The 27867-nt window shown below is 40.4% G+C and overlaps 1 protein-coding gene across 1 annotated transcript; it reads right to left on the minus strand.

The window, feature by feature from the left end:
* Nucleotides 1-411: 411 nt before the first annotated feature.
* Nucleotides 412-27699, minus strand: wnt10a (wingless-type MMTV integration site family, member 10a). Its single transcript, XM_022220170.2, has 4 exons — nucleotides 27229-27699; nucleotides 25230-25495; nucleotides 18462-18835; nucleotides 412-2951 (listed from the first exon to the last, which is right to left on the minus strand). Exons 1-4 carry the CDS (start codon nucleotides 27285-27287, stop codon nucleotides 2403-2405), a joined length of 1248 nt encoding a protein of 415 aa, XP_022075862.1. The 5' UTR covers nucleotides 27288-27699; the 3' UTR covers nucleotides 412-2402.
* Nucleotides 27700-27867: the final 168 nt, after the last annotated feature.

A 27867-nucleotide genomic window follows, 5' to 3' on the forward strand; every position in this document is an offset into this window, starting at 1 on the left:
ATCTTTATTATGTTTTCTGTCCTGTGAAAGCAACTTCTAACAGCTTGAAGTGATCCTCAAATGCAACAAACTTGCAACAAAAAAATATGTTTTAAATTAAACATGATGCTGGAAGGATTACTGAGTTAGATACTTTACCTATTGATACAAGACGTTAAAAATGTTTTTACAGTAATTTATGTTGATTTCATGGCCACTACATGTGTCATCGAAGATGGTGAAACTGCAGGCTAAACAGTAAAAATAGTTCAGGAAACTGGAATATTTGTTTTTCTAGAGTGGAAAGCTAGCAACCTCTAACCAGTGATGTATTGTAGCAGAGTAACATCATCATCATTAGCATGCTGACAGCAGTTGGCTTGTGAAAATATACACATAAAATGTTTCTTTCACCAAGTTCACTATTGTCATGTATTTTATTATTCATCACATTAAAGACCTTTTCATTATTATGGTCTGTCTTTATTGTCTTACAAATATTAAGTTATCAACAAAAATAAAATAACTTAGATAATAACCATATTAAAACATACAAATACATACATACATTACATTTATGACATGAAAAAAATCCATATTGCTGATATCTTCCCAGAGTTTTCCTGGACACAGTTCTGTATGTGCAAACTACTTATCAGAGTCCAAAGAATCTGCTCTGTGCTTTCGACACAGAAACATATTTGCTTGAAATAAATTACACTGTCTGATAAGGAGCCTAACTCATACAAGTCTCTTGAGACCAAATATGATCTTATAAATGTGCATAGGCAGAAATCCATATCAATGTTCTTACTTATATACTTTGAAGTTGACATCCTCGTTGTACACGTCAAAGAAGTGTGAAGAAGGTGTGATATATTCCTAGAAGCTTACAGTGTTGCACACAGTACATTGCATCACAAAACAGGAAACACTTTGATTGATGACAGTTTAGGATGTTTATAGAGTGAGGAACTGGAGTCTGTTCATGTGCACTCAGTTTCCTGAGGCACTTTCAAATTATTGATGGCATTGGTGCAGCATTATTCATTTTTATTTACATTGGTGTTCAGATTACGTTAACGATGAAAACTGTACTGGTTAAATGAAGGTTTACTGTGCACTCAGGCACTCCTCTTGTATTTCATACCACACACCAAACAGACCACACATGGCACATTTTGGATAATTCAGGACCATATATCTGTACTGTGTTTAGTCTGAAAACACGAGCACAAGCTTGTGTTTTAAAGGTTTTCAAACTGTGCTTTTCAAACAGGTCCACAATGTTAATCTTATCGTGTGCAGACGAGGAGCTCCTTAATCTGCCTGAATTTTTCTCAACACCCTCCCTTAGAGGAAAGGAAGTGCTTTTACGAGCGAGGGTCTGATATGAGGAATCCACGGAAGCAGCACAAAACTATTTGAGATCAGTCTTTTGATTGACTTCAGATTTATCATTGTTGTAATCTTTCCACAGTGGCCAACTTTGGACCGTTAATGCAACCTTGTAATTTAAATTGTCCATGTAGTTTGCCCTGTTCTAGGACCTATTTTAGTCTCCACACTCAGCCTTCTGTTTACCTAAATGTGTGACTGTATTTATTACCACTGTTAGCAGGTTTATACATAATGTATACAGCACAGTTATACTGACTGGTACATGTACCAGCTGAGCCAGACAATCACCTGATGTATTCTACGTGCACCATGATAGCTGCTATAAATAAATATTAAAAAAATTCCAAAATGCCCTTGAACAAGGCACAGAATCCTTAAGTGCTCCAGATAGCTTGTGCTGTGTCAAATCCTGTGCACTATGAGTCCTGGCATGTGAACATCATCTGCATTTGTCTCTGTATGTAGTAGATAAGGAAACATGGCAAATGCTGTATTTCGTGACTAGGTTTTTGCTGTACTGTAAGCTGTGGGATTGGTGCCTGAGGAACTACTGTTTAGTGTGTGATCTGTTTGAGAAATAAAACAGATTTTTAAGTTTCATGCAGATCTTACAATGTTGCTGTTGCTAAGAAGCAATTTTATTTTCTTTCTGCTTGCAATCTACTGCTTACTATAAAGTTCCTTTTTTGATCATTTGAATCTCATGCAGCTGTATGTCAGTCAACAGATTTTTTTTTCAGATATTTATCTGATATAACTATGTTCCGTGGTCTCAAGGGGAAAGCAGTACACGTCCAAGCTTTCTGAGTTGTGCCAGCTTTTACAAAATATGCTGCATGTGCACACTCTTTACCAACATGCACACCTATCTTTCTGCTGGCTCAACTGCTTCACACTCTGTCCTTGCTCGCTTTTTCTGCAAAGAAAAACTGCAGTCCACCGCAAAAAAGAATAATAGTCTGGATTTTAAAATGTCTCTCTTTTCCTTGACGTCTTTATTTAGTCTTTTGTTGTGTGTTTCTTCATTTACAGACACTGACCCACTCTGTTATCCTGCACTCTTCGCAAACCACATAGCAGCACCAGTGAAACTTGCAGTTGCAACGTTCGCTTCGCGTCTGCTGCAGAATGTTGTGGCCCCTCCCGCAGCACAGACTCTCACAGTTGTCCATGCCAGGGCTGGTCTTGTTGCAGATCCGGCCCTGCGTGCCCGCCGAGTCCGACCCCAGGTCCCTCTCGCAAAAATCCGGCGACTTTTCAAAATAGACCAGTTCGTTGATGCTGGGCCGCCGCCGATGCGTGTGGTGGTGGTTATGGTGGTGGTTGTGCTGATGATGGTGATGGTGGTGATGGTTGTGGTGGTTGTGGTGGTTGTGATGGTTGTGGTGGGAGTGGTCCAGCTGTCCCGTGTTCCGGTTGTGAGCCTTGATAAGCGTGGCGATGTGGAAGCGCTCTTTGAGGATTGAGCCCACCACCCGGAACTCTGGAGTGACCTGCCAGCAGGTCTTCAGCTGGCAGCTCCCCGACGTCCCGTGGCACTTGCATTTCCTTCTCATGTGGTCGAGCACCACCTGCGGAAAACACCAGACCAGACAGACAAAAAGAGAGAGTGGGATGGAGTGAGGAAATGAGCAGAGGCGAGGGGGTGAGCAGAGGCGAGGGGAGAAAAAAGAAAACGAGAAAGATTAATGGCTGTCTTGATTACCGGTTGCATTTGAAGTTTAATATATACAGGTACAGAACATTGAAGACCGGATGTCATATTTCATACTGGCTTTACTTCAGTGTTTTTTTTCATTTGTTCTTCTAAGCAAGCCACTGATCCACCGTATACCGAATGACATATAAAGCCCTGAAGAAATATTGGTTCCGTGCTGAAAAAGCCAGGTGGTCTGACTCTGAGTGTGTTATTAAACATGCTGATATCGAATAACACAGATGGATGCAGGCATTACCCAAACAGATAGCAGTGTCATTATTCATCTTTTGGCATGAAGTAATGACTCCAAGCATGACCCACATGTAGCGGCACATCAGGCATCAGAGCATTACAGTATTTACATATTTTCACTGTAATGGTTTAATGCTGGCCAGTGGAGCCACATGGATATCAACAGGCAGGGCTGCTGTAGGCATAAATACAATGTATGAAAGTACTCCTCAGCTCACATTTTGACTCATAAAATGTCTTCAAGAATGTTTTTTGTGTGTCTACAGTTCTTCTGCACGCATAAACAAGCAGCAACACAAAGCATCCTATTGGAGCATGACCAACCCTGCAGGACCTACCCATCCCTTTCATTGGCACACATACATAAAAACACAGATACATCCGACACAGCAGGAACCCTGTCCATCTCAATGCTGTGTGCGTGTATGTGTGTATGTGTGTGTGTGTGTGTGTGTGTTTATCAGTCATCACTAGCACTAAACTTTAAGATCCAATTACCAACAGGAACAACAGGCCACCCAGAGTACTGACAGATGCTACTGCTGCCGCCCCTATCAGTACACACACACACACACACACACACATTCACACACACAGGGTGGACACTCGCACAATTAAAGAAATTCAACACACATGCTAGCGATAAGGGTAATTATCATCACACACGCAAAATATGAGCCTAATCCACATACTTTATCGCCTCATACACGGCAAGACTAAACTGGCAGACATACAGGTATGACCGAGGAAGTTGTTTTTAGTGTGTTTTTATGTGCACACATGCACGTGGTGATATATGTGCTGAAATTCTCTTGTGAGAATCTCTCCAAAGTAGTAGAATCTATTCCCTGTTTTAAAATTAGACAGTTTAAAACCTCTCTGTTATTAATTAGCAGCACATCCATTAAAGTCCTAGCCTAGCCGCGCTAGACAACCCACGGCAACAAATTTAATTCTCTGCCAGGGTGGGTCTAGTTACCCTCCATAAGGCTTGAGGTTGGATGCTCCTAAAACTGGCCGGACGAATCACCATGAAGTGTAGAGTCAGAAGGCGGGCGTAACTAAGTGACAACAGAGGCGCAACGATTCTGACAGAAACAACCAGCGCACAGTAAACAGTTATCTTTGGACTCGGCTTTGGCCACAGCCCTTAAAGATTTGAAGCTAAAATTCAACTTGAAAGATAAACAAAGAAAGACGTATTTGGACTTATGCCGACGAGATACGGCAAATTCTTAATATACCAGTTGGCTCCGCTGGTTGGGAAGCTAACGGGACTTAGCCACAATCCGGCGCTCTAGGAACTACGTCAGCCTATTCGTTGTGCTGATTGGTTGTATACCTACCCAACTGCTGCAGAGTGATTTGAAAGACAACCTTTTAGCCCGCCTCCCTCCCTGTCGAGCGTTCCTAGACCCTTGTGTCTTAAGAGCTGGGTCTAGCGTGGCTAGGCTATTAAAGTCCCTCTCTGAATATTGATTCAACTCCGGAAAAACTCACCTCTCCGTAGCACATTGACACTTGTACAAGCTTTTGCTCGATTATCATATTCTCTTCTTACCTCAGAATGGCCAAGGTTTAGTTCTACACTCTTGCTTCCTGTAGGGCACAATCTGCATAGTACTTCCCGCTCTCAGCACATCCCTCCTCACTCATAGCAGCTCGAGCATACCAGCTCCACTTAGAACTCTGCTGAAACACTGTTAAATTGCTCTGTGCTGCACAACTATACATAGTCACTGGAGTAATTCAGCTACATATGCTTCAGCTGGAAACCAATTCTGAAGGAGAAAAATGATACCCACCCTGCAAGCAGACAGGATTGGTTTCTTATGTTTCTTATGTATATGGAAAGTGTTTTTGAGATTGTCAGCAGTACACTGCATTTCCAAAATGGAAATGCTCAGCCATGGTGCTGTCTGCTTATTTCATTCATGATATGTCTTCTAACTGCTCAAAAAAACCACACTTTTGGACACCTTGCTATTCACTGGAAGGGTTTTTCAAGAGAAGCAAAACTAGGAACAGAAGCACAGAAGCAAAAATAAACAAAACATGAGAGCGGGGAAAGATCTTTCTTGTATCTACTGAGTATGACAATCCCATTTACCGCTATTCCAAATCTGGCCAAGTAGAACCGATGCCAAAAACCTGATTTCCTGGCTTTTAATTTTTTTATTTTTTTACCTTTCTCAAGAACAAGCTGTTACATACCGCAAAGGGGCTTGTTGTGTGTGCGGCACAACATTTGATGCTGTGCTGTCTGAGTTTACCAGCTGAGCAAACAATACAGAGGAAAGGAGTGACACTTGACTCATCTGTCCAGAATGAACATGTGAAACGCACAGTGAAAGAAAACAGCCCTGTTTGCCACAGAGGCACAGTTGGAGTGATCAGTCACACTGTCAAAATAAATTAATATATATATGTGTGTGTGTATATATATATATATATATATATATATATATTTTATTTTATTTTTTTCTTTCTTAAATCTAGTTACTGTCACACAACCAATGGAACAAGAATGATGGTCCATCCTGCTAAAGCTCCAAAAGTTCAAGAAATATCATGTCCATGGAGGTGAATATGTGACTTATGTGTTCTTACTAATTTGTACAGTCCACAGTAAATATATTTTGATGTTTGGACACGTGTTTATCTCCCCATCAGTCACCAAACCTGCCAGTATTGCAGAGCATTTGAGAAAATGAAATGTTCGAGTCACTGATGCTCCAGCTTAGAAAGCATTCGATGGTGTATTATAACAATTATGCAAAAGAATGCAAAATATTTTCAGTCTTTGCATCATTGCATGTTTTGCTCATGCAAGGATAATAGAAAGTGACTTCGAAGTGTTCTTTTTTGGATAAACATAGTTCCACTGTTATTGAGAGTGTTGAAAAGAAAGTTTTAAGAAGCTGTGATCAGCGGTGAGGAGATACCAGGGCCCGTAAGATTTTATAGTAAACAACACTATAATAGCTCCAACAGCACTTGCACTGAGTTCAGATTGCAGCTTCTGGTTCAGTTTTTACATAGGGGCAGCGGCAACCCCAGAATCACAAACGTGCTGGCCTTAAACACACAGCAAAGTCTGTAATCATGAAACGCTCCAACCCACTTAAACCTTAAAGAGACAAACTGACCCAGGAGTCATAATTGCATCCACATTGCTACTGTTTGATGGTACATTCACAGCAAGCTCAGGGATTTCAAAGAACAGCAGAGCAACAAAAACAGCTGGAGAGTGTTATTTCTAATTACAATTAGATATACAGTTGCAGGGGGGAAATTAGAAATTGTTCTTGGGGATTACGATCGACAACAACTTGTTTATAAAGTTTTTAGATGTGCCAGAATGAAGTAGCTTACATAAGAGAAAATATCTTCCTGATGCAGACACAACATATGGAAATGTTCTCACTAAGGCTGCATCCATATCTCCACCCTCTGGACTTGCAGACTGAGCCCTCGCGGACTTCAGTCATACGTAATGTGACGTCTTTACCGTCATCACGTAAAGTCTGCAAGAGCGGGAGTCTACAGCATTATGAATGGAGCTAATAGACAGACTTGGAGTCCGTTTCAGTCGTTTCCGTGACACTGTTTGAAAAACTATCATGTATACGCTATAATATTAATTAATTTGGGTATTACTTACATTGGAGGACTTGCTTTCGTCCTTTTTCCGCCATTATTTTTCTCAGCTCATGATTTCGGCTTCAGACTGCACAGCTTTTATAGGCCAGACGCAATAAAAAAATCGAAAAATTTAAACGTCACGTCCGTATTGCAATGAATTGTGGGTAATCAAACTGGTGAAGTCTGCAGAAGTCTGCACTCCAAGCAGACTCTCTGGAAGTCTGCAGAAAGTCCGCTTGAGGCCCCTTGTGGACTGGATGAATTGTGTATTTGGACAGCCCTCAGCACTCCCGGACTTCCCGTGAACGCGCCCGTAAAGTCCGCGAGTTGGCAAGTGCTGTGAAGTCCAGAGATTTGGATTCAGCCTAAGACTATGGTGTCTTCACAATCATTGCACATGAGTTGCATAGCCTGTCTGTGAATTGGCATAGTGGCCAAACCATGTTACTACAACTTGGATGTCCAAAACATGATGCCATTGACCAGAGAGTATATTTCCTGTTCACTAACCCTGGAAAGGGAGCAGCTGTAAAACTGTAAATAATCTGAACATCACAAATGCTCAAATTACTCTTTGTGCCTTGAGTCTAATAACATTTTTTAAAAAGTCTAGAATATCCAACAGAAAATGTGCTTTCAGCCTCCTCAAGTGGAGAAGGATGCTAATCCACATTCAAATTTGCAGTTTTCAGAGGAATTATTCTTTTAAAATAGTATTCAGTTTTCTTTAATACATCCAGAAACAGAATGGAACTGAACCTTCACTGAACAGTTTCAGACATGCAGTTCTTTGAAATGATCTGGCAGCAACTGAACATGTTAGCTTCATGACTGAATGAGGACCATGGTCATTTTTCCATTTCAAGATGGCACTAGACCGAACTGTTTCCAAACGAACATGTAAAAAGTAGCCCAAGTGAGTTTTATCAACTTTGCGTAGCCTAATTGCTACACTATGGGGCGGCTATCAAATAGTAAATGCCAGGTATTTGGAGAGTTTGATGAAGTGACTATTAGTTAAAGTTTAGTCTTCTGATTAATAATAGCTCCTTCAACCTGGCTGTCTGTCAGTTGTGGGTATTTCTGAATAAAGCCATAAAGAAAATAAACATATAGGTAACATAAGACAGAAGGCTTTTGTCTCTTTAGCGGCTCAATGAATCCAGTAAAGTTACATATCTCATGTCTGAAAAGGGCCGTACACTCAACTGTGTCTAGGCAGCCAGATGTTACAAGCTTGTGAATGTTTGTTTCAAAAATGCCAAAAAAATAATGAGCGGTAAGTACAGAGAAAGCCACTGGTTTTGTATGAAATATGTGTCTGTAGAAAACAACAATGATGCATCATTTAAATGTGATTTATTCTGTCAGACACAACAATTTAGGTTGATAGATTTTTTTCTACTCAGCTGAAACTTTGAAAGAATGGTGACTTGCAACAATTGTTTGGATTTACAGCGAAATAGCCCTTCATTTAAGATTCAACACCATCAAAGGACTCCTTTTTTAGGGTCTGTTTATTCATTAAACACATGAGGCACATTGCACACCCTGTGCTCTGACTGGGCGGGGCTTGAAAAAAAAAAGTTTGCAAGCTTGTAAAACCTCAACAAAAGAAAATAACTGCGGGTGAAATGTGCTTTCTGTGTGTGGAAATGTCAAATATTCTTTTGGCGTGCAGATGAAAGGCAAACAGGTAGAGTTCAGACCCTTAACAGGTAATAGGAAATAGGAAGCTGTCTGCTCTTGCTATATTAGAAGTGGTCTGTCAGTGTGTGACATGTGGTGTGCTGATTCATCTGACAAAAGAGCATTAGTTAAGAACATTTTGTACAAGTAAAGACAAAGGCAAAAGAGCGCCCAATTTTTTTACCTAGCATTATGAAATGCAGCATTACATTTTCAAATGTGTGGCATTGCATTTAATGGTTTTTTTTTAGCCTTTCTTCTTTGTTTATTTAAGGTGGTTCCCTAAGAGGTATTATTTTTTTCCAGGATTGTTGGAAGCACTGGAACAATGAGAAGCTGAGCTCAAACACTTGTTGATTTGTCCTGTTTTTAGACGATGACGGTCTGAAACCAACAAACCAACAAGCACTTCCAGTCTCCCTTCAAAACATTTCAACTGTATTTTCCCAGATTTGGAGTCACTCAAAGAATTAGATTGGCTGATTGATGATCAGATGAAAGGTTGTGGTTTTCTGGTCTCTTCTGTTCCTCCTCTTGTGTACCTGGGGCTACGGCTGTACACAGCAAAGCAGAGAGAAGAGAGAGAGCAAGGCAACACAGAAAAGAAAAAAAAACTGCTCTGTGTGTGTGTGTGTCTCTGTGTTTACGATATAGTCACTTAGAATGAAAACAGGAAGATAACTGATGCAATGATTTGTTGTTACGCTGCTAAAGAGGATGAAATTTAGCCCTGAGGACATTGCGTGCTGGTGGAGGAGGCTCAGCATGGTGGATCGAAGGAGGGGGCGTACAGTAAATTCAAAAGTGAGGGGAGGGGAGAGGAAAAGGGCTTGACAGGAGGAGGAGATGATCTTTGGATTATCTCTTTGCTGCCCCAACACTGTTAGATACACAAAGGCTGCTTATGTGTGTGCCGGTGTGTGTGAGGTTATCATAAATCGACTGTCCATCCAGCTGATGCTCTATCTAGGTTCGGTCATCATCCTGCTATCATTAGCCATAAAGATTAGATTGCAATCCTATCTAATCTGTTATCTCTGATTGTCTTGGCAATGTGTAATGGGATATATACAAATATTGTTGATCTTACACAACTTAAACCACACTAGAGCCAAGGGATGAGTAAAATAGGTCACTGTGTTAGCTGAGGAAAACAGCTGACGATTTTGAAAGAGAACAATTGGCCGTAATATCTCATTGCATTCTCGAGTTTCAAGTCTTTGTTGTGCAGACAGAAGAGTAAAATTATCTGCATTAAATATTAACAAGGCAAAGCATGCCTTATTGGAATAAGGATGGAAACGTGTTAATATATGCTATTTCATGACGTACACTTTGCCACTTACACTGCGCTTACGCTACAGAGATGTAATTGCTTTAAAGTCAATGGTGGACCATAGTTAGAAACAAACATCTGGCAAGTTTTAATTGGCTCGGAGAGTAGACAGAGGCATCTATAAAACAACCCCAGACAGAGATCAAATACGACATGTTGGTGGCAGACTAAGACTGCAGGCTACATAATACAGTAGACCAGGGAAAAGTACAAGCAGACTACTGTGCAATGAGTAGGAGTGGATCAAGTAAACTAAAGATCAGAGCCTTGTTACCACAGCATGATTTTGAGTATGGGTCAGAGCACATTAATTACGTAAAAAAAATAAGGTAAAAGCGTAATTTTGTTTCTGCCTTGACTGGAGAGTAGACAGAACTGAAGGAAACGAGACGACACAAAGAGATGGGGGTGACGTGACGAGGACCGTGAATTTAACCAGAAAATCAGGACAACTACATCTCTAACACAGATCTTTACTTACTTTGACTTACAATAAACCGAAGAGTCCATTCTGGTCTTGCATTTTTCCGTGTCTGTGCAACAATAGTCAATAATTACAGTGATTTTTTTCATACAAAGTTAATAGGGCAGTTTTTTTTATTTTTTTCAATTCCTGCATGCGCTTGCCTGTTGCAGCCCTGTCATAACACATACTGTGATCCACTGCTGCAGTGTGCCAAAGGTGAAATGTTACCACACTCCTTTGAGCCTAATGTTAAACCTATTTTGTCATCCTCACTGAATATCAAGATTTGGCTCAGTCAGTATTGACTCAGTGGTAATAAAGCAGTTGATGTGGTGAAAGTCCTGTAGCATGACACAGACAACAACAAAAGCATCTGATGGAAATTACCATTTGTCTGTGCTTGCAATGTCTTCCCTTTGGTGGGAAAAACATAGTGACTATGATTTTTTACATTTTAAAAAAACTAATAATTTCATTTATTTTCTCTCAATGTCAGGCAATGGTAATATGAAACAACACTTTCTGCAACATATGCAGTTTGCAAGTAATTCACCATGTGGAAGTATATTAAATCAGCGACTTCATTGCCAGTCATAGCCAGCTACACTGCACCGGTAAAACCAATGCCTTATTCCCTGTTTTGTTGGGCGCTTTGAGTTTAATAATTGCCCAATCCCTGTGTCATCACCACTAACCGCATTTGGGAAAATCCTAATCTATGGTCTAACGTGTCCCACGATCGACCCTTCTCGCAGATAAACTGCAGACTAGTCTGCATGCTGCCTTGTGTATGTCAGTTCAAAGGGAATCTACTAAAGGACGTTTAAAGCCGAGCAGAAAGCCGAGGCGATATCAAAGCACACAAACAAATCCCACAGCAACACATTAAACCCAGACATCACTTTAAACAAATCAAACGCCTTGCTTCAAAAGAACAGTTAAGCGTACACAGACAAATACACACGCACACATGCAAACACAATGACATGCAATTACTGAGCAAATGCATATCTACGGTATACAAGTGAGAGCTACACTACATTAGAACGTGTGTGTTTCTGTCTGTGTGTATAGTATTTCCTCACTGTTAATTGCACACAATGTCCACAGCTCTCATTTGGAGACTCTAATAAAATGTTATTAGCAACATAAGCACTTCCACCTGCTGGGCTTTATGAAACTTTTGCCTCTGTGTATACTTATGTGCATGTGTGTGAGCGAGTAAAAAAGAGAGAGAGAGTTGTAAGGATCGAGTGGGTGTGAGTCAATGTGCGCATACATATGCACATGCATGTGTGTTTGCATGAATCGGAGCGCGTTAGATGTGTGTTCAGTCAGATCAAATGCACTGCCTCTGTTCTGTCAGGACTCAGGAATGCTCTGCACACCACCGATGACAAAAAAAGGTCTCTGAGGAGCTCAGGACTAACCCTGCACTAATGTTTCTATTTTTAATCAAACACACTTTGTTTTTTGTGTGGGTTCTGAGTCAATGAATTAATGCCAATGGCCTCTCAAGAGCAGTATATTATCGCTCAAGGGTTAAATTAGCTATTAAAGGATCTAGGAGTCCCATTATTGCTGGTTTGGATGAACCTAGAAGGGGTGCTGCTCAAATTCATTATGACTTACATAAATCTGTGTGTTCAGTGCTCTGGTGAAGCAATGTTAACCCTTGATGGACACAAAGCAAGTCTTTAATTGCTTGAAACCAGCAACTTCACAAATTTTTTTTTTGTCCCCCCCCCATTGGTCCTGATACAATCTGAGGTTGACTCTAATCATGAAGTCTTTTGTTTGCCATTATATAAAATGACATAACTAAATATTTCTGTCAGTCCTCCTACTCTTGATCTATCAATGCAGGTGAAGGAGGTGTGGGTAGAGGCCAACTGTCTACTACAGCTCCGTATATTGCACCATATTTACTCAGGCATTTTCCACTTTAGAGCAATCCCATGAGATCTAAAGGATATGATTTAAGTCCCACTTGGAACCGTACCCTGGATATTCCATCATAGCCTGAAATGCAACACATTACAGATGATTATGATGCTTTTACTGCCATTTGGTTGCAACTTTGAAGCCAAACTTGCACTGAAGGGTGACCAGCTACACACTATTGCACCTGCAAGCCCACTTAGGTGCTGTCAGGATACCAAGAGTCAAAGCAAGTTTCATCATGAACAGAAGTATTGACACTGATTTGGAGAGAGTCAAGGCAAATGTCTCAAAGGTTGTTTACCAGTATTTAACTGTGAGCTGCCAAGTGTACGTACTTTAAAATTGCGAGAGAAAAGGAGTTGAAATGCATCGTTTCCTTCCTGTGACGCTGCACACCATCTCTCCTTACTCCCCTGCAGTCAGACCCTGATGGTAAATTGCAATTACTAGAAGACGCTTGCCAGTAACACAGCAGACTGTTGCATAGCCAGCACTGTCACCACCTGCCTAATGAACAGACAGGATTCAACAGAACCTCAACATGGCTCTGAGCTCTGCAACATGAACACAAGAAAGCGTGCCAAGCATTTGTTTTGAGGTGTGCTGCTCTTTAAACGATAGGTAAGAATGTTCAGGGAGGGAAGGAAAAAAAGAGTAAAATTTACTGCCTGCTGATGTGTTTCCATGTCACAAGCAGCCGCTTTAAACACGTAGTCAATCTTGACTGCAGACTACTGAACAGTAGCGTTTTTTGTGGGTTTGCTAGAAAATAACAACACAGCATTATGCATCTCTGCATTAAAATAAATGTTGATGTTGGAAATCTCTGAATAAAAACAAAAATAATCTTATTTTAAATAATAGTTTTATCTTACTGAAATGACTATATAGTATATTATATTGTTTGGTGTAAAAAAAAAAACACAGCAGGCCAAGCTTGGACTTTACATTTGTATAGTGTTTATATTATGGTGACATCACTTGTGGATGCGTTTCTTGTTCGCCCTCACTGTACGGGATTATTTCTGCAGCCTGCCGGAGTGAAGTTGGAGGAGGCAGAGCAGGAGAGGGGGAAGAGGGGAGGGAAGGAAGGGCGAATCTCTTTCTACTTTCCGCCCCGGTGTTTGAAGTCTAAAATCTTTTGCAGGGTTTTAAACATCTGTTTCCAAACTGCCAGCAGCCACTAATTAGGGCTAAAAACAAGACGGGACGTCGTGAGAACCCTGGGGTGGGCATGAGGCGACATGCACACCCCGCTAAAAAACCACTGCATTCCTCTGCTTAAAGACTACTTCTCTGAAAGGAGGGGAGAGGGGCAGGGTGGGGGGTGGAGGGAGGTGAAGTGGTGGTAGCAGTGGGCTGGTGGGAGGAAAGACCGTGGAAGGGTAGGTAGGCATTATTGTGAGGCCCCACCTGTCAGTGTGCTCCGTTTGATAGGGGTCATGTGTGCACATGCATGTGTGTTTACGCGCGTGGTGCGAGGTTTTAACGGGGTTTTGCTGAGCCTTTCTATAGCACTTGAAGTCATCAGATGCGTGGTATTTTACAGTAACAGCACTGCAGTGACTCATAAGTTTGCTCTCTGTCTCTCCCTCATCCTCTCTGTGCTTCTTCCCCATCAAACACCTCCCCATTTTTTGGGTTTCTCTTTCTCTCTGATCTTTTTCTTCCCTGACCAGGCACTGCCACTGTATATTACACTCATCTGAGCAGTGATCTTCAGCCAGGGAAGCCTGTAACTAGTCAGTACCTTTGGAGAAGCTCTCGGTAGGTCACCTGTTCTACTGATTTAAGCTATTGTATTTCAACAGCATAATATGGATTCTCCACATGTGCAATTCCAGCTAAAACTTTGGAGATGTTTTGAGTTATCTATCAGATAAATCAATAACAAAAGACTTTAGGTTGGAATCCAACCAAAGTCTCTATGAGGTCCATTGGATTTGTGTCAAAAGTAATGTTCTGGAACACTAGATTTTATAGAGCTCCAGTTGGTCATAACCGCAGTGTTCTCTGTAAATGAGGATTACTCTTATTGATAAAGTTGATAAATGTGAGTCACACTTTCTTTCGATAGGTTGATGGATGCCTCTGCTGGTCTGGCGAAACGTTTTCAGCCTGGCACACTGAAAACAAAATTTATTGTGAGTAATCTGAGAGCCGATACTTAGCCTCTGGAAAGATGAAAACTGTAAATTCAAATGAAACTGAGCTGTGCCAGTTTTAGTTTGTTCTTTCTTTGAGCTACTGCTGCTGTTCTCAAAGGTTGGAAGTGGCCTGATTTGAGAAACTTTGCTTTAATGTCAAAAAACATTATGAGATTATATAATTTCTATAACACTATGAATGTTGCCAACATTGTGTTTGTGCTTCAAAAAGATGGCTTCCTCTAACATATTAGTGTCCCATTGAAGTTGCTCTTTCGGGGTTTTTTTCCAGTCACTTCTACATGAAAAAGTGGTTTCCATATCTTGTCTTGCATATCAGTTTGACAAATTTATGACGCATCCTATTAATTAGTTTATTTTTCTCAACAAACACAAAGCAGATATGCTGCCAAAGACACTCATGGCCAAAACAGAAGCAACACATTCACTCTCAGCAACTCCACAGTGATCCTGTCAGATTTTCAAAAGAAGAGTAGGGATGTCTTTCATTGCCAGCCTTTCACCAACTCACTTCTATGGTAATTATGTAATAAGATCATGTATCACATTCGCAGTGTAATTTAGGTTATGCCTATTGTATAAGAAAAGCGGGACTTGAAGATCAGGCTAATAGGGTAATTATTGTCTGTGTCATCGTGTGGTGGTAAAAGGGTATTATTTAAAGTCAGTGACAATGATATATGCCATCTCCACATGTCATTGTAAAAGCAAGGTTGCATATGCTTGAAAAACTGAAACTTGTTGATTGCTTCAAATAGCATATATAGGTTTTTTTTCAAATTATGATGCATTTCTTTAAAAATATTTTGCATTTTTACAAAATTAGAAACTCACAACTGCATCTCTTCACAAGAAAAGAGGTCTTAGTGTCTTGTTAAATTGCATTTCAATAAGTTACACTGCTGCAAAATCATAGACTGGCAAAGAGAAAACAGGCGAACTTGGGATGGGTTGGCCGTAAGACGCTGTATGTCAGTCTGCTACCCAAAAATCTTTAAACATGGTGAAGTCTGTGGCCTCTAGAGGTACAACAGAGAGATTAAAAAAAACCCGACTTGTGTGCATACTGTGACCCTGCATGTTATTGAGTTTCATAACTTTACTTACTGCACTCAAACAAAAAGAGGAGGACTAAAAACACAATTTATTTCTGTTCCTTAGCTAAATAATTTGGTTACTACTCGCGTCATGTCAGCCCCCACCTGTGTTTACTCCCACATCCACCGCACTGATTGGAATTTATGTCACCAGCTCTGCGTCTATGACTGTTTCTACCGCTGCAGCTACTACACGGAGGCCAGCTGTTGTTGAGTTCGGCTGACGCGCTCCACATTTGTGTTTTGTCTGCATAATCAAGGAAACCAGAAGTAAACTGATGAAAAGATACAAGCCCAAATTACTCAGGAGGAAACTGGGAACAATGAGCAATTTATGGTTGCTTCTTGTCACTGTTCCACCACAGTGTTATGCATTGCCAAGCCTTATCACCGTCATTTACATTTTCTTTTGAATTGCCCGAGGCCAAAACCTTTGGAGCTAGTAAACTAACTAATGGTTGAAATTATACCAAGTTTCTAAAACACAAGAACATTTGTGTAGTGTTCCCTGGCATAAATATCATAAACAGCACACAAACGGAATATCCCAAAAATATGATTTGTGAACTTGGGTTCACAGAAAAAATAATGTGAAAATGTCAGAAAGCCCATGAGGAAGACTGGGAGAGCCTAATCCTCAGCAGCAAAAACACTCTGGCCATTACACCCTTTAACATCCTGACTGATCTGACACTAACTGAGATGATACCCAGCATATGACCAGAATTATAACAAAATGTATCATCTAAATAACAAACATCTGTCTAAGTCAGAGAATGATGAAAAATCTTCATAAATTGGTGAGATTACAGGATTTCCCCCAAATAAACAATTAAACAAGGTAACAAGGTAACAGCTACAGTTAGGCAAGTGCTAAATGTGCTACTGGACCTGTACATTTTGGTGTTAGTTTTATCTATTAGTCTCATTATCCAAGTTATAATTCCAAAATAGTATTAAAAAATTCTAAGTAATGCTTTCTTTGCCCTAAATTTCAATTCCAATTTCATTCAGTGTTGTAATATACTTATTTTACTGAATGATGTTCGTTTAAAAATATGATATTTTCATCATTATCACTATATGCTACAATTTTTTGAATTAAGTGGAAACCTACTCCAGACATAATGTATACATTAAGATAATGCGTGCAGCTGTGTATTAAGACATAAGAGAAGAATCATATTGCAAATTCCCACTGTGGCTACCTTGGCAAATACCTCTCCTCTTGCTCTGCTCTGTGGGAGGGTAAAAGGACAAACTCCCTCTGAACAGTTGATGATAAAGCACAGAGCGTGCAAGATGCTCGACTACGCACCAAAGTTCGTACTGACGCGAAACAATAACTTTGTTTCTTCTTTTCTTGGGAATTCTGCTTTCAGAGACGTAATCTTCATACGGTCAAATCTGGTCTCCTGATCTGTTGTGCAACTTATGCAAACAAAATTCAACAACTGAAATAATATGCAAACCAGTACAAATGAAAAAATAATCAACTCAGCTACTAAAAAGCTGATCCAATCAGTGTTTCTCAGCTTTTCAAATAATTCCTATTTAGTGAAAACAACTCCTGTCGCCTTGCATAATTCCTCTTAACATTGTTTAAACTTCTCCAGTTTGGCGTCTTGACTTAAAACATGCTCTAATCTATCTGCTGCAGTTAGTGTGTAGTGTTCTAATAATCCTTGAATTGATTATTTTCAAGCAAGAGCCTTTCTATTATTTTGCAAGACTCAAACTGTAGGGTAAGCCTTACTGCAAGTGAAGTCCGTCCAAACACACACAAACACACAGTCCTTGCAAGCCAGCCAGCAGAAACACACAGTGTAACACTGACAGGCCCCAGCTGACCAGTTTGATAGGTTTGTGTTGTACACTATAATGTTTTCACTGGCCCAGCAGCACTCGACCCACCCACCCTCCACCTGTCTGATTGTATCATAAGTTGTATAGAGAAGGCCTAATAGGTATATTAACAGCAGGAGACAGTGAACAATGGTTAGTTGTTACTAATTCTTTACACCCACTAATCATCAGGTGTGTAGTTAACAGAATTGTGTTACAAAATTAACATTAGCTTCCCAATATATGATTTATTTAAACAGTAAAAGAGAATATCTGACAAGAAACATAAGTTTGTTTTAATTACTATGTAAATCTTCATGAGCTGAAAGAAAATTACTTTCCAGGAAAACAGCACATATGTCAAATGGTTAAATGAGTAAATAACCACAGCTAAGTTAACATAATTGTATGTTTCTTAGTCATTATAGGTATACGTATGCATAACATAACATAACTGAAACAAATGTATATCTCTTCTAAAGCTGTCATTTTTGGAGGTACCATGTGATGCCTATGCAGCCTCCTGTTTACATTGTTGATCGTGCTCAACTGAAGTCAGGGGTGGGTCACGTTCCGAAAACATTTCACCATAATGCAGCTATAAGGCACTTTCGTTACACGATCCCTGCATGATAAAGCTTCCACAGCAGCCACACATTGAGTGGTTAAACATATAAAAAGCAAACAGAGCTGGATGTGTAATATCCACAGCCTGCCATTTCAATTTAAAGAAAAACCCTGTAACTGTATTGATGCAGCTATGGTTCCTGGACCTAAAATGTGCTGAGAAAACACTCAAACATATGGATTTGGGGGGTGCGATATGGGTAACCTGTAAGTTGTGGTTAAACTAAATCAGAATCTTACATTATTGCCAATGTTCAGCAGTGATGCACAACTGGGAACCAAAAACACACACATCCTCTCACTTTGCACTCACCTGTCTCCCAACTCTATTATTATGCAGCCTCATGCGAGCGTGGATGTCTTTGTAGGTCTCACGGGCATCCAGGAAGTCCTGCGAGAACTTCTGTCCGAATTCCACATCGGGGCTGCAGCCGCCCCACTCCCAGGAGTCCTGGGGCCCCGGCAGGTCGGCGGGGAAGTGCTCCATGACGCCGTGCACCATACCCTTCCCTCGGTGGATGGCCTCTAGTTGCAAGCGGTGCAGCTTAATGCGAAAGGCCTCCTCGTCCCCACGGCGTTTCTCGTCACAGCCGCATGCCTTCAGTTTGCCCATGGAGCAGGCGTTGGCAACTGCGTGCACCACGCCTGCTGCTGCGATGGCATATGCAAAGGCACTCTCTCTAAAACCTGCAGGCATATAGAGAGTGTAGCAATGTTGATATATGGGCAAATGTGGGAGTACAAGATTATAAGAAGTGTCACAGTCAGGGTGTGGAAATGAAAGACAAGAAAATGTTTTTTTTAAAAGGATGATAATAGTTTCAAAGGTTTAACGAATGACATGCTTTCAGTTAAGTTGCCAAGAGGCAGATGGATTTACACTCTCTAAAATGACAAAATGTTTTACTGCTGTATCCAAAATGACAAACATCACACGCAAGCCCTAGAAAAGCTGATATGAGGTCCATGGTAGTATATGGCAATGAGCCATTGAGCTCTTAAGAAGCCGCTATTCAGGCATTACATGCTTTACTCTAAGATTGAGTTTCTGTAGAATTTTCAGTAACCTCCAGGCAGAACATGCCAACGCATATGTGTCATGAGCCTGTCAGCTGAACTGAGTGGATTAAAAGCTAAATGGAGGAAGGAAAATGAAATTTGCATAATAATAATCAACGTTCATGTGACTATGACAAAGGTGCAGTTTGAAAGTATGTTCTTTAAGTGCTGTATGTTTCCTACTTTTCCACAAAACAACATCATAAATAGCAACAAGGCTATTTTATTCTGCTCACTAAAGTTGTAAAAGTTATGGATGCAACCTAAAGATGTGAAGTTTCCTTTACCCTGAAGCTCAAATCAAGACAAACTCTTAATTTGTCACATAGCAACATGTGTCCAGATGCTGTGTGAGTTCGCACTTCATTGCTGGTTTGCACTCATTATTTTATACAAGATAAGTAATATACTGAACAGTTTATTCACACGTTTATATGCACACAGGCGAACACTCATAAAACAAGAGGAAACATCTGGGACAATGGCAATTAAGTGTTCCAAACACTTGCGTACTTTGTCTCTATGGACCCGCTGAACATGAACAGACCCCCACCACTCCCATCAGAGGTCTCACAGGGGACTCACACAGTGTGACTAAACAGGGCTGTGTCTCCTTCTGTCTGTCCTACTGCTCATAGACAAGATATTCAGCTGTTTAGACAAACTATTGTTCTGCACCACTGTACATCATGGCCAGGGAATAGCAGCAGATGCATTTCTTGCCCTGTATACCTGCCTGCCTTTTGATCTCTGCTCATCTTTCAAGGATCTTTCATCTGCATAGTTAAAATACCTCTATGGTCACTGATTTGACCCCTAAAAACTCATCTCTGTGATTCAAAGTGACATATTTAGAAGCCTTTTATGCCATAAAAATAATCCCTTCCTATCTTTAAAAGGCTTAACTGCAGCTCTGCATAATTATTTTCTCTAGAACTTGTTAATCACAGCACCTCAAGCACAGCAGCTCACCTATGACTCAATAGCTCAAATGCTGTAAAACTACGACTTAACGAGAGATTTTGTAATATTGGAGTAATTATGACTGTAATTCTAAAGAAGAAAAAATATAAGGAAGTTCCAAACATGCATGTTGTCAGAATTGGTTCCTTAAGTTTTCTACGTACATTACGAGGTTTAAATGCAAATCTTTGGTGCACCACTGTTTCAAGGTGGAAATGCTTAGCCATGGTCCTAACTGCTTATTTTACACGTGATATGTCTTCCAGCATGTAAAAAAGAAAACATATGGACATGATTACAAGGTAAAACAAAAAATGAAATTTTCATCAGAAATAGTTTCTACCTTTTTCTTCTGAGCCGACTGGCAGATTTAGTCACTAACTTATGTTTTCTTGTTTTTCTGTCCAGATTTATTTGTCATTAAATATATTGTGATGAAAAGTTACCACCAAATGTACACATGTTTAGCTAAGAAGGGCTGATTATGACGTACCGCGGCTTCTGCCTTGTAATCACTTCAAACTGGTTAAGGCGGACTACTGCATGTTCAGGACGTGGTTAAATACAGCATGCATGTAATCTCTGCATATAACATGGGACTGCTTTTGCCTTCACATCTGAACACACCCCTTTCTCCATGATGGATCTTCTAACTTCCATGCAGCACATGTAATGAGTGCAACTCTACCATGACTGATCTGTAATTCATAAGACTAATGTTATAGTAGACCTCTCCTTTACACACTGGAAACATAAACATACATACACAGTCATACAATCCAGGTTGATATATTTCTGCGACAAAAAAAAAAAAAAATCCATGTCCAATTGTGGAATCCGTGAATATTGACGAATGAAATGCGACAGACTCACTTGCTCTCATACCCTCGACAGTGTTTGTTGTTAGATCTCAGCTTACTGTATGTGAAGGTGCCTTCGGGTTCTATCAAAGCCGCTCCACCGGCAGTCATTTACTGGTTTAGAAAACGGCGAGGATTATAATGGAAACTTGTAAAGGAAACATGAAAAGAAACCACTTAGAGGTTTATAGCGCGGTACTTGAGGGGGGAAATGATTCAGGCTGCTTGATGGAGTCAAATAAAAAGCTATTAACTGGAACACTTCTTTTTAGCACTGTTTGATGTTGCTTCCTTATTTATATATTTCAAATGAACTTGATGCCATTTTATTTTTGTGAGATATGGTGTAACACTGAACTTCTTTGCTTTTGCATACTTCACAGTGAACTCAGTGGCAGTCTAATAAAACATGAGAAAAAAAATCCTCCATTCAGCAGGAGACAGCCAGTTGTTGCTCCATACTTAAAATTCAAACTTTACAAAACTTGCATTGTCTGCCTTATTGTCATATATGGCCACTGATGTGCTCTGTTTTAGCATAATCAATTAGTTATGAACATGGCAAAACTAATAAAACTCACTTTCACAATTCTCCCATTTAAAATCAACAAAATAAAGGAGTTTCTGATGCAAAACAGTATCATTCCTGATCTAAATTTGGGTTAACTGGCGTTGCTGTACAGTAGCAGCTTCTAATTTAACAGTGAGCTCACCAGAGGCAGCTTAATTTTCATGTCTATACGCTGCTAACAGGTAACAAGTAATCAGTGGTGGAAAAAACTAAGTACATGTAGTCATGTTCTGTGCAATTTTGACTTTAGCACTTCTATTCTATACCATTTTCTAGAGGGACAACAGAGGGGAATAATGTACTTTTGCTTGTACTTTCTTTACTTGACCGCTTTAGTTACTAGTTATGTTGAAGACTTAGATTTTATACAAGCTTTTAAAATACAACTAGTGGTTTCCAACTTTCCTGGCTTCATAAAAAAGGGTAACTCCAGGACATAGTGATTTAGCCCTCATAGTCTTTGCAATAAACACTCATATGATCCAACATCTCACTGGAAATCAAAGACTGGAAGAAAAAGTCCAAAGACTGCAAAAAAATTTGTGTGAAAAATTCTTCTTTTCTCTTCAGTTAATCATGTAACGAGCCCTGAGATGCATCTGCTGTCCATGTATATGAAACTGCATAGAAAGTAGCTCAACCTGTAGCAGGCACACCATGCTGCTGACACGCTGATACTTCAATATTAATTATCTAATTATTTCACACTATACACAAGTAAGAGTGGCCAAACCAGCGCTTTTACTTTACTACTTTACTTACTTCATTTTGCTGCTAATGCTAAATTATTTTTACTTAAGTTTGATTTTACACCTCTGCCAGCGCTGAAATGTTGTCACTTCTAAAGTGACCATGTGAACAAACCAGCGCTATGTAGCAACACTCATCTGGAGTCATGTGTCTGGCCACCTGACAATTTTATGTTCACTATCCACAGTCCTCACAGCTCTGTTTCTGGTCTCCACTCAGTCCTTGGGGAGAAGCAGTCATTTGATCCGCAGCCATTGTAAAATCATTTATAACAGCTGTCTCCATGTTTAACATCTGATTCAGAGCAATTATAATTTTGTTTTTATCCCAGAAAGAAATGCACACCTGTAAACTCTGAAATTGCAAAGACTTTATGTATAATTTGAGTCACTAACTCGCGACCTGCCTCCCTCCTCCACCCGACCACCTTGACCCACACAAGTTAGGAGAGGAGAGAGAGGGATGGCACTTAGGCACATCCTCGTACATAGAAAGCCTGTTTTAGCTCTTGCCCTGCTCTGAGCTAGGCTCCACAACGCAGTCCCCCAGAAGACTGGGAACAAATCAATCTAACAAATAATTCACCGGCTGCGGCACGCCCGGCTGAACTGATGGCAGAGGAAGTGGCAAAATGAATTAAAGATTCAAAGGAAACTGTCACTTTGTGTTACAGAAACCGACTAAACAGGTTTATGCTTTTGCCGCCGAGAGTTGGGAAAGTGCTGAGAGCAAATTCACAAGCACTTGCACTGGCAAGGGAAGTAAAAGCATTAGGAGCAGCCCAGCGAGGGAGGACACAGACACAGTGACAGAGAAAGAGAGGGAGACAGAAAGACAGACGCAGAGAGAGAGGGGCAAATTCTCCTATTTCTGTCTATCCATCTCTTGCCTGGCATCCTCTTTAGCCTAGATTTTAATGCCAGCTAACCGGGGATGAGTCCATAAAAGTTATCAGAGACCATCAGCACAGAGATCCGTGGCAAAGCCTGAGAGGATCCAAGCAGCATGTGATGCAGTAAAATTAGGCACCAAAACAAACATCGAGAGCACCTGACAGTCTTCGCAGAAACTTTTTCAGAATGTCGGATATGGGATTTGGGAAAGCTCTGCAAGAATATTTGAGTAGGCGAAGTTCCAAAAACAGATTATTTCATCTAAATCTGTTTTTTTAGAATGATTTTGTGCTGCACAAGCTTTTAAAAACCACAGATAAACTTGTTACAGTCACATGATTTGCAAAACAAAAATACCAGTTTGGTTCGCATACGCCTTGTGTGACACTGCCATTTATTTTTTATGGGAAGTTGCACTGAAAACTTCTGCTAATCTCCACAATTCCATTTAATCCATCTCTGCAAATGTTTCTCATTCTAAGAACTGCCCCTTTTGCGGTAGCCGCATGCAATAACGGCTGCAGAATGTTAACTTGTATCCATTTTTTAGCTTCTGTAGAGAGGATCGTATCAACATGTAACAGATGAATCATCCAATTTAAAGAGGTTGTTTATGTCAGTGGTTTTGAGTTTCTGCACCCGGGGCAAACCAGGGATGCCAGACAACCAGCAACTGCCTCTACTAATAATGACAAACAGCCTTTCAATGAGTCAGTGAGGAGTGAAAGTAAGACCAGAGGTGTGTAAGCGTATGTTGTAGTTAGTTAGGAGGGGATTTTTAGGTCCCACTGCAGAGATAAGACGTCGTTCTCAGTGAGGGTTACAAAACTGAAGTTAAATGAGTGCTGTGCAGAAAGGTGAGTCTGTGATTCTGGAGGAAGCTGTAATATTTAGATCGAAGTGCCATACCTCTCGCTGGCCCCGTTCCACCCATTTTCCCCCGTGCAAGAGCATGAACATGCACAGGTGCAGTGGAATAGTGTTGTGAGGATTGTTCAGAGCCACTTTCTTTGTTTCTTTTTTACAGAGCCAGGACTAGGAGACTGTGAGGAGATACTCAATGAATTTGACAAAAACTGCATGTGATTAAAATCGCTGACTCTACCTATAAGGACAAAATTAATTCTAGCAACTCCCCACAAGACAGATCTGACACATTTCCTGAAAAACTGAAAGCCAACTGAACTCAAGATTCAAACTACCAACCCCACTGCATGTTGTTCTATCTATCCAGGTGCTCAGGCTACTAAGAAATTGATGCCTTTTCCAGTCAATAACCTGGGTTGAGACCATCTGAAGGCTTCTAAACTCTGAAGATCCGCTTTCATCCTTTGTGGCTGACTTGCAAAGCTCCAAGCACTACAAAGCATCAGAGAAAACTGATCTGCATGAGGTTTGATAATCTGGAGGTGACTAACTGCTTTTGAAGTTACCTGCTCTTTTGTATGGGTTATTGAAAAGTTACGCGAAGATCGTTAGAAAGTATATATCAGTCGGCTGGTGACTAGAGATAACCTGACCATTTGGAACATGTCTTGTGAGATGGCCCTGATGAATTGTAACTATAGGGAAAATGATCTCTTTGTATGGTTTTGCTTGAAAGAATTGTATTATATTAACTCTTGTTCAGGACCTTTTGTATCTCTGTGCCAGATAATCTTCTTAAGCTTATCCTTTCAAGGTTGTCCATTGAAGTGTGTTTAAGGAGGAAATCACAGTCTGTTTGAAGACAAAACTTTTGCCTGTGGTGACATTTCACCTCTACTGAACCGCCTCTTTTAAAGTCATTTAGCCTTTTAGACTAAGCGTCAGGTTTATTTTCCATAATGGGTATTGCGCAACTTTTAAAAGTTGGCAACTTTGCTTCCACCACCTTTTTCATGGAACATATGCAAAATGCCTACAAGAGCAGAAACTGAAATGTGAATTCAAATGAGTTCACACATCAGGCCCATATTGCAGATAGTGACCGCCATGAAACTGACCTCTTTTAAAGACTATGCTGTCGTAGGGTATTTTGTTTCTAGTCTCCAGGCTGGAGCAGTTCCAGCGGTGCCCTCTGAACTGGTGCTGGCACTCGTGGATGGCAATCTGGATTCCTTGGATTGCTGAGGCTGTCACATCTGGGTTACGCATGCACACCTCCAGCTGGCGCCGAGTCAAACCTGGCAGTGTCAGACACACCGTGTTGGCATTCAGGATCGGGTCAATGTTGGGGAGCTTCAGGCCCAAGATTTCATTGGAGTCTACCCTGCATGGAGGATACAGGTCAGGTTAGAGACAAGAGAAACATACGACTCAAATCTTTTCCCTCCGTTTTAGTCACAAATGCCTTGTTAGGAATAGTAAGGTTTTTGTTGTTGTTTTTTGGGTGTCTTCACAGGACTCAGTTCCCTCAGTACCAAAAAGATGCCCTGAGTTGATGGTCCCCAGTACAGTTGATTCCTGTAAAACCTCAAAAATACACATACTGAGGGTTAACACTCAAAACAAAACTTCTCCAGATGCTGGCGGTTAGAGGGGGGGAGTGCACTCTTATATCTGCTGGTATGGAGTAGTTTTTGCCAAAATCAAACTAAGAATGTAAATTTATATATTACAGTGATAAGATAGTTGATGCATAATGACAGTGAAAAAGAAAGGACTGCTTGCTCCTGTGGGAGAATAAAATGCCGATTTAAATGTATGCAGAAAAGTACTTGCATGCCATGTTAATTTTAGTCATAATTCAGATTCATGACCAACATTTTCTGCATGAACATTCATTCAAGGCATGATTGTTTTTGTAAACTTTTCAGATACAGACACAAAGAAAACAAACTTACTGCCTCATAAAATCACTAAAGGAAATACTTTAGCAAATAATTTCTTATTAGCTGTAAGGTGTGTCTCTGTACTCAACTGGCTGATGCTTCTGTTGCAAATCAATCATATGAACACCAGTAATTCAGTTGACAGCAGCCTCAGCTCTTTTCTACTTCACAGAGAAACAGCAACGGCAGTAACAAGGAAATCACAGGCTGCACCGATGATGGCTTGAGAGCTGCAAGGTGTCCGGCTTTTCTTTTCCGTCTCATCACAAGTAAAACACAGGCTGTGCGCCTCACTGTTTGTATGACTGAGACACACACACACAATTCCAGGCACACACACACACACACACACACACACACACACACACACACACACACACACACACACACACACACACACACACACACACACACACACATCCTCATATGCACATGCTCAAGCACATCCCGACATGCACACACAAATACCCAGGTGTGGGGCAGAGTGTACAGTGACACACACACACACACACACACACGCATGCTCTACTTTGCATACTCCTTTTTGACATAGTTTTGTCAACACGTGTTAAATTCTGCAAGTGCAAGCCTTTAAAACACAGACTTCAACTTTCACAAAACACTTTAAGCTCTGAATAGAATTTGTGGCTTTAAATCCAATCAATAAATACAGTTTGCAGTGACATCAAATGTTGTTCATTTCCACAGTGTTGCTGCACTTTCTAGGTGACTTTGCGCTGTAACACCAGTTTGGCTTATGTTGCTACCTGTTGGGATTCCTACTTTGGGATTGATCATGTTCAACAACTGTCTTCTACAAAATACTTTAAAAAAAAAATTTAAACTACACTTTGTCTCGAAATGAGCAGGCAAGTGAGGCAGATCATTTGTAAGATAATATAACTGTAAAAGTAATAATAATTATACAAATAAAAGTAAATAAAGTAGACTGATGCTTCATGTCTCCTGTTTAGTAAGTTATTTAACATGTATTTACATTAATGAAACACAACTCTAAAGCATCTAAAGTTGGTAAAAATGTCCACAATATCCCACTGATAAATTAGCAACAATATTATGAGCCAAAGATTCTCTTTAACTGCACAAAACCAGTACATATATTAACTTTATTACTCTTTGAATTTAGACACCACTTTATAATTTAACTCACCTTTTATCCAGGAGAAAGACAACCACCAAGACGCATGTTATTCTGAGGACCGAGTCCATTTTTGTGCCTTGCAATTAAAAAAAGAAAAAAATACAAGAAAAAAGTTATAAAAAAATTACGAAAGAAGGGTTTGATACAAACTAATTCCAATATTCCGCCTCAAAGTTTAGGGATAAAAAAGAAAAGGGGGAAAAAGGAAAAAAACAGAGGAGGGTCAGATCAGGTCCAGCTTAAAAGTTCGCGCTGGACTTGACAGCTCCAGATCCAGATGCGCCAGCCAGCGGCGGGATACTCATTCAATAAAAGTTTCACCAACCTCCCAACTTACTGAATGAAGGAGGCTGCTACAAGTGTGAGGAAAAGTCAGTGTTTTCCCTGTCAAACACATCCGCACACATGCCGGTATCTCCGCCAACAAGCACGAGTATTACATCCGAGAGAGAGAGACAGAACCTATAGGCGTTCTACATGGAGTCTGTTGGAGTAGTGATGTTTCGGTGCGCACCGATAGTCCTCTAAACTACTGCACTTAGCGCTCTGCCAGCCCACTTTTTTGCGTCACTCCGGGAGTAGGAGAGCGCCGAGGGAGGTCAAGTGCCTTGTTAAAGCAGGATAGAGATCCCTCAAGATAAGGAAACC

This window comes from Acanthochromis polyacanthus, chromosome 14 (assembly GCF_021347895.1).
Source record: "Acanthochromis polyacanthus isolate Apoly-LR-REF ecotype Palm Island chromosome 14, KAUST_Apoly_ChrSc, whole genome shotgun sequence".
NCBI classification, from domain to species: Eukaryota; Metazoa; Chordata; class Actinopteri; family Pomacentridae; genus Acanthochromis; species Acanthochromis polyacanthus.